Source organism: Pristiophorus japonicus, chromosome 22 (assembly GCF_044704955.1).
Source record: "Pristiophorus japonicus isolate sPriJap1 chromosome 22, sPriJap1.hap1, whole genome shotgun sequence".
Taxonomy (NCBI): Eukaryota; Metazoa; Chordata; class Chondrichthyes; family Pristiophoridae; genus Pristiophorus; species Pristiophorus japonicus.
The window spans coordinates 27,093,739-27,108,063 of NC_091998.1; the positions used below are offsets into that span (position 1 = coordinate 27,093,739).

General features: G+C 45.2%; 1 protein-coding gene across 10 annotated transcripts in view; it reads left to right on the plus strand.

The window, feature by feature from the left end:
• Positions 1 to 14,325, plus strand: part of hif1an (hypoxia inducible factor 1 subunit alpha inhibitor) — a 65,685-nt gene that overhangs the window by 4,296 nt on the left and 47,064 nt on the right. For 5 of the 10 annotated variants that reach the window (XR_011588363.1, XR_011588364.1, XM_070865797.1 and 2 more), the window contains exon 2: positions 2,927 to 3,031. The exons of 3 other annotated variants lie outside the window; for them this stretch is intronic. Coding sequence is in view for 5 of the 7 variants with exons in the window: in XM_070865797.1 (XP_070721898.1) it covers positions 2,927 to 3,031 (105 nt within the window). In the remaining 2 variants the exon portion in view is untranslated. Of the gene's footprint in view, positions 1 to 1,875; positions 2,016 to 2,926; positions 3,032 to 7,961; positions 8,102 to 14,325 lie in introns of those variants that run through there. 2 more of the 10 variants (XM_070865798.1, XM_070865802.1) reach the window with 2 other exon arrangements.

Below are 14,325 nucleotides of genomic sequence, written 5' to 3' on the forward strand. Positions count from 1 at the left end.
GAGAGAGAGAGAGAGAGAGATACAGCCAGCCAGAGGGGGAGGGGGAGAGAGAGCGCGCGCGCCAGAGGGAGAGAGAGACAGCACCAGAGGGAAAGAGAGCCAGAGAGAGAGAGAGAGATACAGCCAGCCAGCCAGCCAGAGGGGGAGGGGGAGGGGGAGAGAGAGGGGTAGGGAGAGAGAGCCAGAGGGAGAGAGCGCCAGAGGGAGAGAGAGAGAGCGCCAGAGGGAGAGGGAGAGCGGCAGAGGGAGAGAGAGACAGCGCCAGAGGGAAAGAGAGATAGCGCGCCAGAGGGAGGGAGAGCCAGCCAGAGAGAGAGAGAGAGAGATACAGCCAGCCAGCCAGAGGGGGGGGGGGGGGGGGGGGGGGGGGGAAGGGAGAGAGAGAGAGAGGGAGAGAGCGCGCGCCGGAGTGGGGGGGAGAGGGAGAGAGAGCGCGTACGCCAGAGAGCGAGAGAGGGCCAGAGGGAGAGACGGGGAGCGAGCGCCGGACGGAGGGAGAGACAGAGAGCGCGCCAGAGGGAGAGGGACACAGCGCAGCAGCCAGAGAGAGAGACAGAGCTCAGCAGCCAGAGGGAGAGACATAGAGCGCAACGGCCAGAGGGAGGGAGAGACAGAGAGTGGGTGAGAGCCAGAGGGAGAGACACCGAGAGCGCAGCGGCCAGAGGGAGAGACACACAGTGAGGGCGCCAGAGGGCAAGAGACAGTGTAGCAGAGGGAAATAGTTTGTACTATTGAGACCTTCACTACAATGCTCTATATACCAGATCAAGCAAACTGTACAATGAAAATCTAAAGCAACAAGTACAAAAAAAACATTATTTACCAGAGGTACAAAAATAAGCACTGAACGAGCTTAGGGTATTGAAGTAGATGAGTAGAATGCCATCCATGTACTAACACATTCAGTGTACACCCACTAGTATCACCAACAGGAATTTCTAGGCTTAAAAGACATTTTGCTCCATTATTCTGCCACCAAAACTTCCAACTGTAAAGTAATTGCGGGATTTTTGCCTCCGCTACCCTCTCCAGAGGACACTTCAAGTGGCATCGCCAGGTGTCAGCCGTGGCTCAGTGATTAATAATCTCACCTGAGTCAGGGGTTTATGAGTTCAAGCCCCATTCAAGACAATTGAGTACAAAATCTAGGCTGACACTCCAGTGCAGTACTGAGGAAGTGCTGATCTGTTGGAGGTGCCGTCTCTCAGATGAGATGCCCCTTCTGTCCTCTCAGGTATTCGGAGAATCATAGAATGGTTACAGCACAGAAGGCGGCCATTCAGCCTGTCAAGCCCATGCCGGCAAAGAGCAGGGGAGTTATCCCCGGTGTCCTAGCCAATATTTATCCTCAACCAACACCATGGAAAGAGATTATCTGGGAGCTTGCTGTATGCACTTGGGCTGCTGCGTTTCCTACATTGTAACAGTGACTACACTTCAAAAAGTACTTAATTGGCTGTAAAGGGCTTTGGGGCATCTTGAGGTCATGAAAGGCACTTTATAAATGGAAGTTCTTTCAAAAAGAAAGAGTTCCATTTATAATATACTTGATCTGAAACAGTTGCTTCACTTGAAGCGAATTTGAAATACGGTGTGTTAACTAGGTAAATGTGGCAGCCATTTTTCACAGCAAGATTATGCAAACAGCAATGAGCCGAATTGCCAGTCAATCGGTTTGTGGTGATAGTTGTGGAAGAGATGTTGGCCAGAACATCCTCCCTGAACTTCTTTAAATGGTTCCCTTCGATCATTAGTGTTCACCTCAACCTAGTAGCTGGGTTCTCGGTTCAATGTCTCATCCAAAGAATGACCGCTACTACAATGCAGTGCTCCCTCAGTGTTGATCCGGATTCTTTTTCCCTCAATCTGTTTCAGCGAATACACTGATGCGAACACCAAAGCAGCTTACAACAAAGCAGTCTTTATTAATTGTTTCACCGGCCGGGACTTATCAGAACGAAGGAACGCTCTCCCTCAGAGTGCGCCCACTTCCCTCGGACAAGCCACGTTACAATGTAGGGTCGCAACGGTTATACACTTTCAGTACGTGATACAATTGAGAGACATTCAGTTTGCCCTATCCTTTGTGATCCCTCCTTCCCTTTGTCCACTCATTAGCCGATACCTGGCCTTCCTTGCCCAATTAAATACGGGCAAGTGGTTACAGCAACTGTTTTTCACAAAGAGCTTTCTCTCACATTGCACAAAGAGCTTTCTCACACATTGCTTGTAAATGTTACAATTTTACTGGCGTGACTAGTAACTTAGACCTTGAGCAAGTCTGTTAATTGTGCTGATGTTGTAATATTTTCAGTCTGACATTCTTTTAGTTATTTTCCATTATTCCTTTGTTCACTTCACTGTCTCTATGGCTTATACATTTTCACACATTCACATTCCCCCCCTTTTATCATTCCATGATAACCCTGGTGACTATTCCAGGAGTATCGCATTCAGCCGTTCGCACTCTCTTTCCTGATCCTCCTTGTCGAGTAGGTCTTTAGTTTGCTGGATCATAACCCGGGAACCCCTGGCCACAAGAGGGTTTGCTAATCTTGCCATCATGACTTTACAACAAAGGTTAAAGCAATCCATAATCAAGCAACAGGTGATTATTACTACGATGAGAATAATCGCTCCATGCATTAGATACGATCCCCAGGATCCACCTAACAGCCAATCAAACCAGCCTACTCCTCCTGCAGGGGTGGATAACTTCTTTACCTCCCTTCTTAGGTGATCAGCGAGATTGGTTATGTTTTCTGAATTATCGGGGATGTAAGTGCAACATTCAGATCCTATCAGGGCACATGTTCCCCCTTTCTCAGCTAACAGATAATCGAGGGCCATTCGGTTTTGTAATGCCACGGTCATTCCGGTCGTGATGTCCTCTATAGTTTACTATCTGTTCCAATACCCTCTCTAGGTTCTGTACTTCATCCATGGGAATGGGAACATCATGACCCCAAAGAACCTTTCGGCGGGGGTGAAGGCTCGCCTGTGTCGGCTGGAGGCATGTGCTTCCGCCAGGGTACGTATTTGCCGCACAAATGGCACCACATATCCCAGATAGCAGGACCCTGTGTTGGGGTCCCAAGACTGGGCTCACAGACCTCCACCTGTTTTATTCGGAAGGTGAGAGAGGATAGTGACTCGTGCACCTGTTGTGATGTTGAGACTGTGTGGGCAATCGCTGTACCCTATGATATTTCGGGTTAAACATATGTTCCCGGTTGGCCTCCCGATCCCCGAGGTATTGGTCAGGACTAAGAATGGGGGTTCCTTTTTACGGTCATAGGGTGGTTGGTACCATCCCTGGAACGTTTGACTAATGGGGTACCCAGCACTCTCCCACTTGGTGACGTCCCCGTGGTTGTCCACACGATAACGGTATGAGGCTCCTCCTGCCCTCCGTGATCCCTCTCTTGACCCGCCTTTCATCTTTCGTAGTTGCATTGGCCCCCCTCCTCTCATGCTAGTCTGGCTCAGAAGCCACTTGACAGGGTCAGTGGAACGGGACGCAAAGGAATTCCCCCTTTGGAATGTATAGGGATATGTGAGCACACCCAGCATCTAGAAAAGTTCCCATTTTGTGCATAAACATAAGACATGTCCAAAAAGGTGTTACATGGAGCTCTCGCTTCAGTCTCCCCTCCCATGCGCCGCACCTGTCGTACACCAACGCTACTATACAGACTGGCACACAGACACAGTTTCATCTTATCGCTCTAGGTTAACAAAATGTTTCTTGTAGTGTCTCTATGGACAAGGATAAATAGTCCGAATATTTTGCTGATTCAGAGTTCGGTTTTCTCGCCTCTTCTCAGTTCACCGTCGGTGTAGCTGGTTGTCTATCACTACGGGTCGGAGTTCAAACTGTTCTCCTCAGGACCCACTCGGTTAGTCAGGACGCTCCTAGGAAGAACCTTATTCAGCTATGGAGAAGAGGAAGTCTGGAACAGAAACAGGAGTTAGAATAACCAGTAAAATAGGTTCGTTAGAGGGTGGTGAGCTTGCAGTGGTGCAGGTGAACCCAGGCACTTCTCCCCTCAACCTTAGCTGCAGTGGGGGTAGTAAGTAACACCTGAAAAGGCCCCTCCCATCGTGGCTCTAATCCCTTCCGAATCCATTTCTTAATCAGGACATACTTCCCTGGTGCCACGAGGGACGATTCTGGTAAAACTGGGAGGTCGAGGTGAGCATCTTGAACCTGGTTGTGGGCTATTCGCAGAGCCTGAGTCAGAGAAAGAACATAGGTGGTCATTTCCTCAGTCATGTGGTGGAATTGGGCAGTGGAGGGGACATTCTGATTCTAGGGGGTCCTAAGGGGTCTACCATAAATGACCTCAGCGGGGGTCAGTCTAACCTTACCGGTGGGAGTAGTTCGGATCTGGAATTTGTGCTATGGGAAGGAGTTTGAGCCAATTGAGTCCGGTTGATGCTACCAGTTTTGCAAGCTTGGTTTTAAAAGTTTGATTAGCACGTTCAACTAGTCCCGCAGCTTAGGGTCAGTAGGCACAATGCAGCTGCTGGTTAATGCGCATCTGGGAACAGAATTTTTTGTTAACTTGGCCAATAAAGTGAGGGCCATTATCGGAACTCAGTCGAGCTGGGATACCATATCTTGGAACAATTTCCCTCATTAACACCTTAACAATAGTTTGAGCCTTATTGTCCAGGGTAGGGTAGGCTTCGATCCATTTGCTAAACACATCTACTATTACTAACACATATTTGTAACACTGAACTCTTTACAACTCAATGTAGTCCAACTGCAAGGTCTCAAAGGGACCTTCTGGTAGGGGCGTCTTGCCCCAATCACAGGGGACTCCCTTCCCTGGATTATGCTGTTGGCAAACAAGGCAGCGACTACTGATGTTCTGGGCCAGCGCCTGGAGTCTAGGGTGCCGCCAAGTGGCCAAAAGCGTGTCACTTGTTGTCCTTGCTCCGCAATGAGTAGCAAAGTACATACATTCAATAACCCATAGGGCCAACTCGTCAGACATGCAAGTCTGTTCCGTGGGAGTAGTCCAGAGTTTAGAAACATTGTCATAAGTACATCCATAATCTTTCCACAACAGTTTCTCCTTTTCAGGAGCGTCCTCCTGTGCTTTAATGACATCTTGGATGGTTGGCATTGGTTTTTCCGAGGCTAACTTATCCTTTGCAAGGTTTTAGTCTGACTCATCTTTTATCCATGCATGTCGAGGTCACTCCGTGAAATCGGAGGTCAGGGTTAGATTGGGTTTATGGATTTCCTACCGTGGGGTACATTGGCTCTTTTGCCACAGGTGATGGTGCTATGGCTGTGCACTGTACTATCTGTATCTGTCTGGTCCCGTTTTTTTAAATCTCTTTCAGCTTATTTATCTTAGCTTTTTAACTCTTCAATTTGTTTTTTTTGAGTATCTATTTCTTTATTGTATCAGGCAAGTATTATTACATAAGCTAGTTCTGTTTTTATTTTTATTCAGACTATCGCACCATTTCCTCTGTTAGGTGAGTCTTTTTTCTATTAAGAAATCCAAATTAATAATGTTCAGTATAAAACGGCTGTCAATGGAAAGGGTTAACTCCTTTACAGGTTTGTAAGAAGACCTGATGTCATTACGTGACTTCACGTAATCATCTGAAAAAAAAAGTCTTTGTGCCTTCAAAACTTGCTTAGAAATTAGGAATCCGTTAAACAGCAGAAATCATTAATAAAGCCGTCATAATAAAAGTCTTCTCATCAGGAAAGGCAGCATTTAGATTAAACTCCAATTTTTAACTTCTAATTCAAGTACTTGCCAAATATTTTTTTTTTTTTTAAATTGATTTAAAACGAGACCACACATTTTTAATAGCTATTTGTTTACTGAAATTCAATTTCGGCATCAGCCTCGGTCAATGCAAAACCAACCATTTGACTACATAGTCTGTCGATACCTTTTTCAGAGGTCCGAGTGGAACTCTTAGTACATTTCTCGTGCGCGCACTCTTTCTTTAAGACGTCTACGGTTTTAACATGTCCTCCTTCCATTTAAAAGAACCCTAATTTAGTGGCGTTCTCCTGCCAACTCGACAGAAGTGATGCATCTTTTCAAACTGCAGTGGAACTTTCTCATAATTTAAAATCTCAGAACACTTTTTTTCCTTTCAGCACCTATTTAGTATGTTACGTCTTTTTTTTTTAAGATCTCCTTTCTTCAAATTAGGTTTTGTATTTTACACAGAGGGCTCGGGTCTCGGTAAATTTGTTAATTTAAAATCTCAGGCAATCGAAGACACTTTTTCTTTCAAATTCGTTCAATTTGTTTTCTTTCAAGGTTGCGTCTTTTTTTTCCGTCTTTTCCATAACTAGAGGAATCTGGCACGTAGGCTGAGGGCTGCTTTTCGTTATCTCAATTGTTCCAGCCTCAAGGTCGTTACAATGTCTCTCCTATACTGCCAAAGCCCATTGTTTCTAACATCTCAAAAAGTCCCTTTTACACCTTCGCAGATAGCTCGCCACTCGCCCAGGAGTTTGACCTGATCCCTGATTTCTAGATTGTTTCCAAACCTTTTAGTTTTATATCTCCTATTTTCTTTTAGAGATCAGATTTAATATAATACATTTTTTTTTTAATCCACCTCAGTATTTTGCTGTGCCTTCTCTGATTATCTCAAAATCCCAATTCAAACTTTGTAATTTCAATCTTTATTTAAAACTTTTTTTGAGTTTAGAAGCTTTTTTTAAAAGGCATTCTTTATCTCATTCCGAGACTAAATTTATGTCTTTCACCCCAATGTAATCAATCATTGCATTTTCTTTCGACAAGTAAGTGAGCGTGTCAAATAATTTTTTTTTTTTTTTAACCACCGGGACCATGTATTTTTTATCTTTTACTCAACAAACCTATCCTTTGTGCATTTCCTAGCTCCGTAACTTATCATCTGAATATATCCACACCTGCGTTCCTAACTTAAAATGTAATTCAATAAGGTTCACGCTCTTAAACTTCCCACATACAGGACAACACTACGAAGGGTTAAAAAAACTTTCACTCTGTTTGAAAAAGTGGGTGGAGCTAAAACAAACCACAACTCCCCGGTTTCCCAAACAGGCTTTCATATCCACAGTCAAAATCACACAAGCACTTCTCATTTAAAACAGACGTTCACAAAGCTTTCATATCCACAGTCAAAATCACACAAGCACTTCTCATTTAAAACAGACGTTCACAAAAGTCTCTCTTCTTTCCTATTAATTTTTTTTTGGCCGGCTCTATTTTCGGATCCATGATCTTTCAGGGAATTCGTAGTTTTATCTAAATTACCCATCCTTGCGTCGCCCCGCGTAGGATCAGGGTCCTAATTAGTCCCGATTGTCCCCGCGTCGCCCCGCGGTGGTTTAAGTTATTTTATCCAGAGCCTAGGCGGACCAAGTGATATACAAGATCGACGCCGTACCTGGAATAAGTACAATTTTAAATTTACACAGTCCCGTGTCGCCCCGCGGCTTAATTTTACGTAATTCCCTAACATTCGTGCGATTGTCTATCCCTCCGCGTCGCCACGCGGTTTTCCTGTTTGCGTCGCCGCGCGATTGTCTATCCCTCCGCGTCGCCGCGCGGTAAGCCTTACTTAATTTGTTCTAGGTTCCAGATTTACCTATTCTAAGCCCTAACCTCCATCCGCGTCGCCATGCGATTTTCCTATCCTTCCCTATTCTAAGTTTAGAAGGTATTCGCCAGATTGTCCTGGATCTTGTTCAGACGCTACCTGAGAACCAGCAAGTGGCCAAACTTTCCTCAGACCTTTTGAAACGGAAGGAAACTGGAGTGGTATTTAAAGTATACTCACTCCAGTGGCCACTTTCCTCCCATCTCGTCCAAGGCTAGTCTGGCTCTTAATTCGCAAGTTTTCGGCAGTAGTCTGTTGAGATCCCACTTCTGACACCAAATGTTGATCCGGATTCTTTTTCCCTCAATCTGTTTCAGCGAATACACTGATGCGAACACCAAAGCAGCTTACAACAAAGCAGTCTTTATTAATTGTTTCACCGGCCGGGACTTATCAGAACGAAGGAACACTCTCCCTCAGAGTGCGCCCACTTCCCTCGGACAAGCCACGTTACAATGTAGGGTCACAACGGTTATACACTTTCAGTACGTGATACAATTGAGAGACATTCAGTTCGCCCTATCGTTGTGATCCCTCCTTCCCTTTGTCCACTCATTAGCCGATACCTGGCCTTCCTTGCCCAATTAAATACGGGCAAGTGGTTACTGCAACTGTTTTTCACAAAGAGCTTTCTCACACATTGCTTGTAAATGTTACAATTTTACTGGCGTGACGAGTAACTTCGACCTTGAGCAAGTCTGTTAATTGTGCTGATGTTGTAATATTTTCAGTGACATTCTTTTAGTTATTTTCCATTATTCCTTTGTTCACTTCACTGTCTCTATGGCTTATACATTTTCACACATTCACATCAGTACTGTGTTGGAATGTCAGCGTAGATGTGCTCAAATGATGGAAAGAGACAGGAAATAATGTAATGCACAGCAAAGGACAGTGTTGTTGAGAAGTAGTGTATGACAGAGAGGCAGCTGAAGAGAAATGGTCGAATTATATAGAGCTGAGGAAGAATCATACCATACAGTGAGGGTATAGAGGTCAGGTTTTATATGACAGGTTATCCGCGGTAAGAAAGAAAGACTTGCATTTATATAGCACCTTTGATATCTCAGGATGCCCTAAAGTGCTTTACAGCCAATGAAGTACTTTTGAAGTGTGTTTTTTAAGTACTATTGTAACGTAGGAAACATGGCAGCCAATTTGCACACTGCAAGCTCCCACAAACAGCAATGTGATAACTAGATCATCTGTTTTTGCGATATTGATTGAGGGATAAATATTGGCTAGAACACCGGGGATAACTCCCCTGTTCTTCTTCGAAACAGTGCCATGGGATCTTTTATGTCCACCTGAGAGAGCAGACGGGGCCTCGGTTTAACGTCTCATCCGAGAGATGCCACCTCTGACAATGCAGCACTGGAGTATCTGCCTAGAATTTTATGCTCCAGTCTCTGGAGTGGGCTTTGAAGCCACAACCTTTGACTCAGAGGCGAGAGTGCTACCCATAGAGCCATGGCTGACAGTATTGAGGTGCTGTCTGTTGACAACCCTATACTTGGGTGTCAATAACATGGTAGTACAGGTACCTGCACGCTATCTTCTAGCAACTATTGATTTGTGCATTATAGTATCATGAGTTGGGGAGAGAACAGCTGACTCAGTACAAAGTGTCTTTAGCACAAAGCTTTCCCCTGTGGCTCAGGTGTAAACACAGTGCGTTGTATGGAGCTGAGCCAAACCCCAGGTTCAGTCTGTAGATTGTGTTGAGTTAGCTGATCTCAGACAAGGTGGAGCATTTATCCACATTACTCTCGTAGTTCGGGTTTCCATTCTGGATTGTTCTCCAACGGACCTTGCTAGAAAGTTTGTGGCAAAGGCAAGATTGAGTTCTGATGTGAAGCCTGTTAAAGGCCATCAGATGAAGAATCCCCAGTGTTATGAGACCCTGGAGCATTGCAGGTGCTGACTGAAACATTCCGTGGCCAGGATAATGGGAGAGAGTTGGAGAGGACAAGAAACCCAAAAGAAAGGCCAACTATCCATTAATATAGGAACTTGGAGGGTGAAAAGGGTCATTGGAGAAACTGATACATCGATGTAAAGAGATCAGGTGGAAAGTTCAAGAGACTGGGAGAAACTGTAATGGAGAATTGAGTGAGAGAACACACTGAATTTGTGAGTTTAGACTAGGGGCATGTGTGTATCGTTGGCAGTACAAACAGAAATGTGTCTGGCACACTGTAACATTAGTGAATTATTTACAGCCGACATCCGTCTGAGAAGGCGGAGAGGCAGCTTGATGAAATGCAAGCAGTCTGCCAGAGGAACGCGGTCAATACCCAGGCACAGTGTGTTGGTGGGGCTTGAATTGACTGTACTTCTATGTATCACACAATCACTCATTCAGTTTCTGTGCTTTAATCTTGGTTATAGGGTACAGAGCAAATGGAAGGGATTGATGTTACATTCCTTTAGAACTGTAATCAGTTACCAATGTACTGCAATTTAATGCTGAATATTAAAAGTGATTGATCAAAAATTTGGCTTGTGTTGCACCATTGGAAAAATTGTCCTCTGAACAAGCATTTTGGCCGCAGTGCTGGAAAATTTTGGCAGCAGTGCTGGAAAATGAGCTGATAGCAGAATGGGGACTTTGTGCTTCAACAGTAGCCAGTCCATGTTTATCTCTTGCTCTCCTAACCCTCCCCACACCTCTGTCTCTGTTTACTCACAACCTCTTGACCTGACGTCATTTACTTTACACTCTGGCTTCCTACTTGGATCTAGAATTTCTGTAACGCCTTTCACAACCTCAGGACATCCCCAAGCGCTTTGCAGCCAATGAAGTGCTTTTGAAGTGTAGTCACTGATGTAATGTAGAAAACGCAGCAGCCAGTTCGTGCACAGCAAGCTCCCACAGCAATGTGACAATGTTTTAGTGATGTTGATTGAGGGATAGATGTTGGCCGGGCCACTGGGGATAACACCCTTGCTCTTCTTCGAATTGTGCCATAGGATGTTTTACGTGCACCTGAGAGAGCAGACAGGACCTCGGTTTAACGTCTCATCCGAGAGACGCCAGTCAGTACCACACTGAAGTGTCAGCCTAGATTTATGTGCTCATGTCTCTGGAGTGGGACTTCAATCCACAATCTTCTTATTCCGAGGCAAGAATGCTAACTGGGCCACAACTGACACCAGTTGTAGCATTCTGCTTCTCACTGCCACAGTTGAGGGTCTCTTCCTATTGCCCCCTCCCCAAAATCCCAATCTCCCTCAGCCGTGGCTCATTGGTAGCACTCTCGCCTCTGAGTCAGGAGGTTGCGGGTTCAAACCCTGCTCCAGAGACTTGAGCAAATAATCTGTCCTAACACTTCAGTGCAGCACTGAGCGAATGCTGCACTGCCAGAGGTGCTGGATGAGATATTAAACTGAAACTTCATGTAAGAACAGGGACAATAATTTATGGTGTACGAATATATTTGCGAATACTTTTAATCCCGTTTTTAAGCAAATCTGAATTTTTGTCTACATTTTTGGAGATGTGCTCTGCAGCACCATCTGTTCAGAATTCGGTATCTTGGTTGCAGTTAAATATTGTTTCTATTACTTGGGGTTTTAGAAGTTTCACCAGTCTTTCGGGGAATGCATTCCACGAAAAAAGCAACTCCGTGGCCTTAACCATGAATGTTGGCAATAATGTGTCAACCTTGGTTCAGTGGTCGCACGCTTGGCTCCGAGCTAGAAGGTCATGGATAGAAAACCCACTCCAGAGACTTGGCTACATAATCTGGGTTGACACATTAGTGCAGTACTGAGGGAGTCTCCAGTGCACTGTCAGAATTGCTGTTTTTGAATGAGATGTTCAAACGAGGCCCCGTCTGCCCTTTCCAGTGAAGGTAAAAGATCCCAAAGCACTATTTTGAAGAAGAGCATGGGAACTCTCCCGGCGTCTTGGCCGATAATTATCCCTCAACCAACACCATCCACAGATCATCTGGCCATTTGGCTCATGGCTGTTTGAGGGAGCTTGCTGTGCGCAACTTGAGTACCACCTTTCCTACATCACAACAGTGGCTACATTTCAGAAGTACTTCACTGGCTGTGAATAGGTTCGGGGCCTGCTGAGGGTGTGGGAAGTACTGTATAAATGCATGTTCTTTCTTTTGTTGTCTTTATTCTGAACCACCCACAGAGCTGGAGTAAGTACTACCCCAATGAGTCTGGTCAAGGAGATTAACTGAACAGAACAATTGGAGCATAAAATAACTTATCCAGATCTCCCAGTAGCCTGGTGTAAATGCACTTGCTGGTGTAGTACTAACACACACCAACTAGTGTCAGCTGTGGCTCAGTGGGTAGCACACTCGCCTCTGAGACAGAAGGTTGTGGGTTCAAGTCCCACTCCAGAGACTTGAGCACACAAAAAAATCTAGGCTGACACTCCATTGCAGTGCTGAGGGAGCGCTGCACTGTCGGAGGTGCTGTCTTTGGATGAGACGTTAAACCGAGGACCCGTCGGCTCTCTCAGGTGGACGTAAGAGATCCCATGGGACTACTTTGAAGAAGAACAAGGGAGTTATCCCCGATGTCCTGTTTTGGGATGGGAGGAGATTGCAGAGATAGGGAAGGATGAGGCCATGGAGGGATTTGAAAAAGAGGATGAGAATTTTGAACTCGGTATTGTTTAACTGGGAGCCAATGTAGGTCAGCGAGCATAGGGGTGGTGGGTGAGGGGGACTTGGAGTGAGTTAGGGTACGGGCAACCGAGTTTTGGTTCATCTCAAGTTCATGTAGGGTAGAATGTGGGCGGTCAGCTGGGAGTGCGTTGGAATCGTCAAGTCGAGAGGTAACAAAGGCATGGATAAAGGCTTCAGTAGCAGATGAGCTGAGGCAAGGGCGGTGACGGGCGATGTTACGGAGATGGAAATAGGTCTTAGTTATGCTAAGGATATGTGATCGGAAGCTCATTTTAGGGTCAAATATGACACCAAGGTTGTGAACAGTCTGGTTCAGCCTCAGACAGATGATAGGATGGAGTCGGTTGCTAAGGAATGGTATTTGTGGCGGCAACCTTGCTTCTCATTCCAAGGCTGCACCTTGTGTGCCTTGAAGTAGAAGGTAGAAACAGACACTCAAGTTACAGGGATTCTGAAAATTGTATAGTTTGCTGTGTATGCTGTAAATACTTGACACCTGGTCTGTAATATATACAGTCCATCGGAAGGGCTGGACCTCCGAGTTCTACCTGTTTTAATTTAAGTGAATGTTCAGGTATGCAAATATTATTCATGATTACATTGTGCTGGAGGTTTAACTGATTGTCCAACAGTTCTTGGCATGTGGATCTGGGCATCAGCTTAATAACTTTGGGTTATCATAGATTCTTGTATTCCACTTCAGTCACTCCACTCAACCTCTTTGCTACGGTTTGATATAATCAGAATCTGTGGAGTTGTCTAACACCACACACTGAACAATGTCCCTGTCCCTTACTGTTATCATAGGGGCATCTACATTACAGGCATAACATTGTTGTGAGGCAATTTTGCTTAGTTCACTGCTACCACTCTTGCCTTCGAGTCAGATGGTTGTGGATTCAAGTCCCACTCTGGGTTTTGAGCCCATAATCTCGGCTGACAGGCAGTGCGTTACCGAGGGAGTGTTGCATTACCAGAAGTGCTGTATTTCAGATGAGATATTAAACCGAGGTCCCAACTGCCTATTTAGTTGGACATACAAGATCCCATGGCACTTTTCAGAATAAAAGCAGAGGATTTCCCCAATGTGGCCAACAATTGTCCTTCTACTAACACCAGCAAAGCTGACCAACTGGTCATTTATCTCATTGCTGCTTGTGGACCTTGTAATGTATTTGCTTCATGGGTTCTTTGCTTAAGAATTCATAGCAATACATTGCTATTAAGAACTAGTTGGTTTATCAGCAAACGGTTTAACAGTCATGCTACACATCCAACAGGCTCAAAAAACCTGCCTCATCATGGATTCCCCGAACCCAAGTGGCTGGGGTTTTATTGAGTCTTGTGAACGCCACATGACTGGCTAAGCCACTACCAACTCAACAGCTCTACAACGATTTCTGTTCAATAGATCTACAACTATTTTAGTTAAAATGATCACAGCAGGGCTTGAACCTGCAATCTTCTGATAACATCAATGTTTGCATCAAAGTCAGACACCTTATACATACGTGGTCCATGAAAACCTGTGAGCATCCATAGATTACAGACCTTGCTGTGTGCAGATTAGATGCTGTGTTTGCCTCCGTAACAACAGTGATTCCATTTCAAAAGTACTTCATTGGTTGTGAAGCGCTCCGAGGGTGTGAAAGGCACTACAATAAATTGAAGAGTTTGTTAAATCTGGAGTCGGGTCCTGACCTGTTACCAAAGCGAATGGGACTGACAGTCCCTGGAGGAATGAGCCTTACTGCACTTGCTCTGGTGTTAGGTTTTACCTTGGCATCCGATTTATACTGCACAAGTTAAGCAATAATGCAAAGCAGAAAGTGTTTCTGATCGACAGTAAACTTGTAGTGTTTCCCCCTGTTTCCCCCTCATTATCTGGAAATGGCACCAAGAAACATAGAAAATAGGAGCAGTAGTAGACCATTCGGCCCTTCGAGTCTGCACCGCCATTCAATCTGATCATGGCTGATCCTCCATCTCAATACCATATTCCCGCTTTTTCCCCATACCCCTT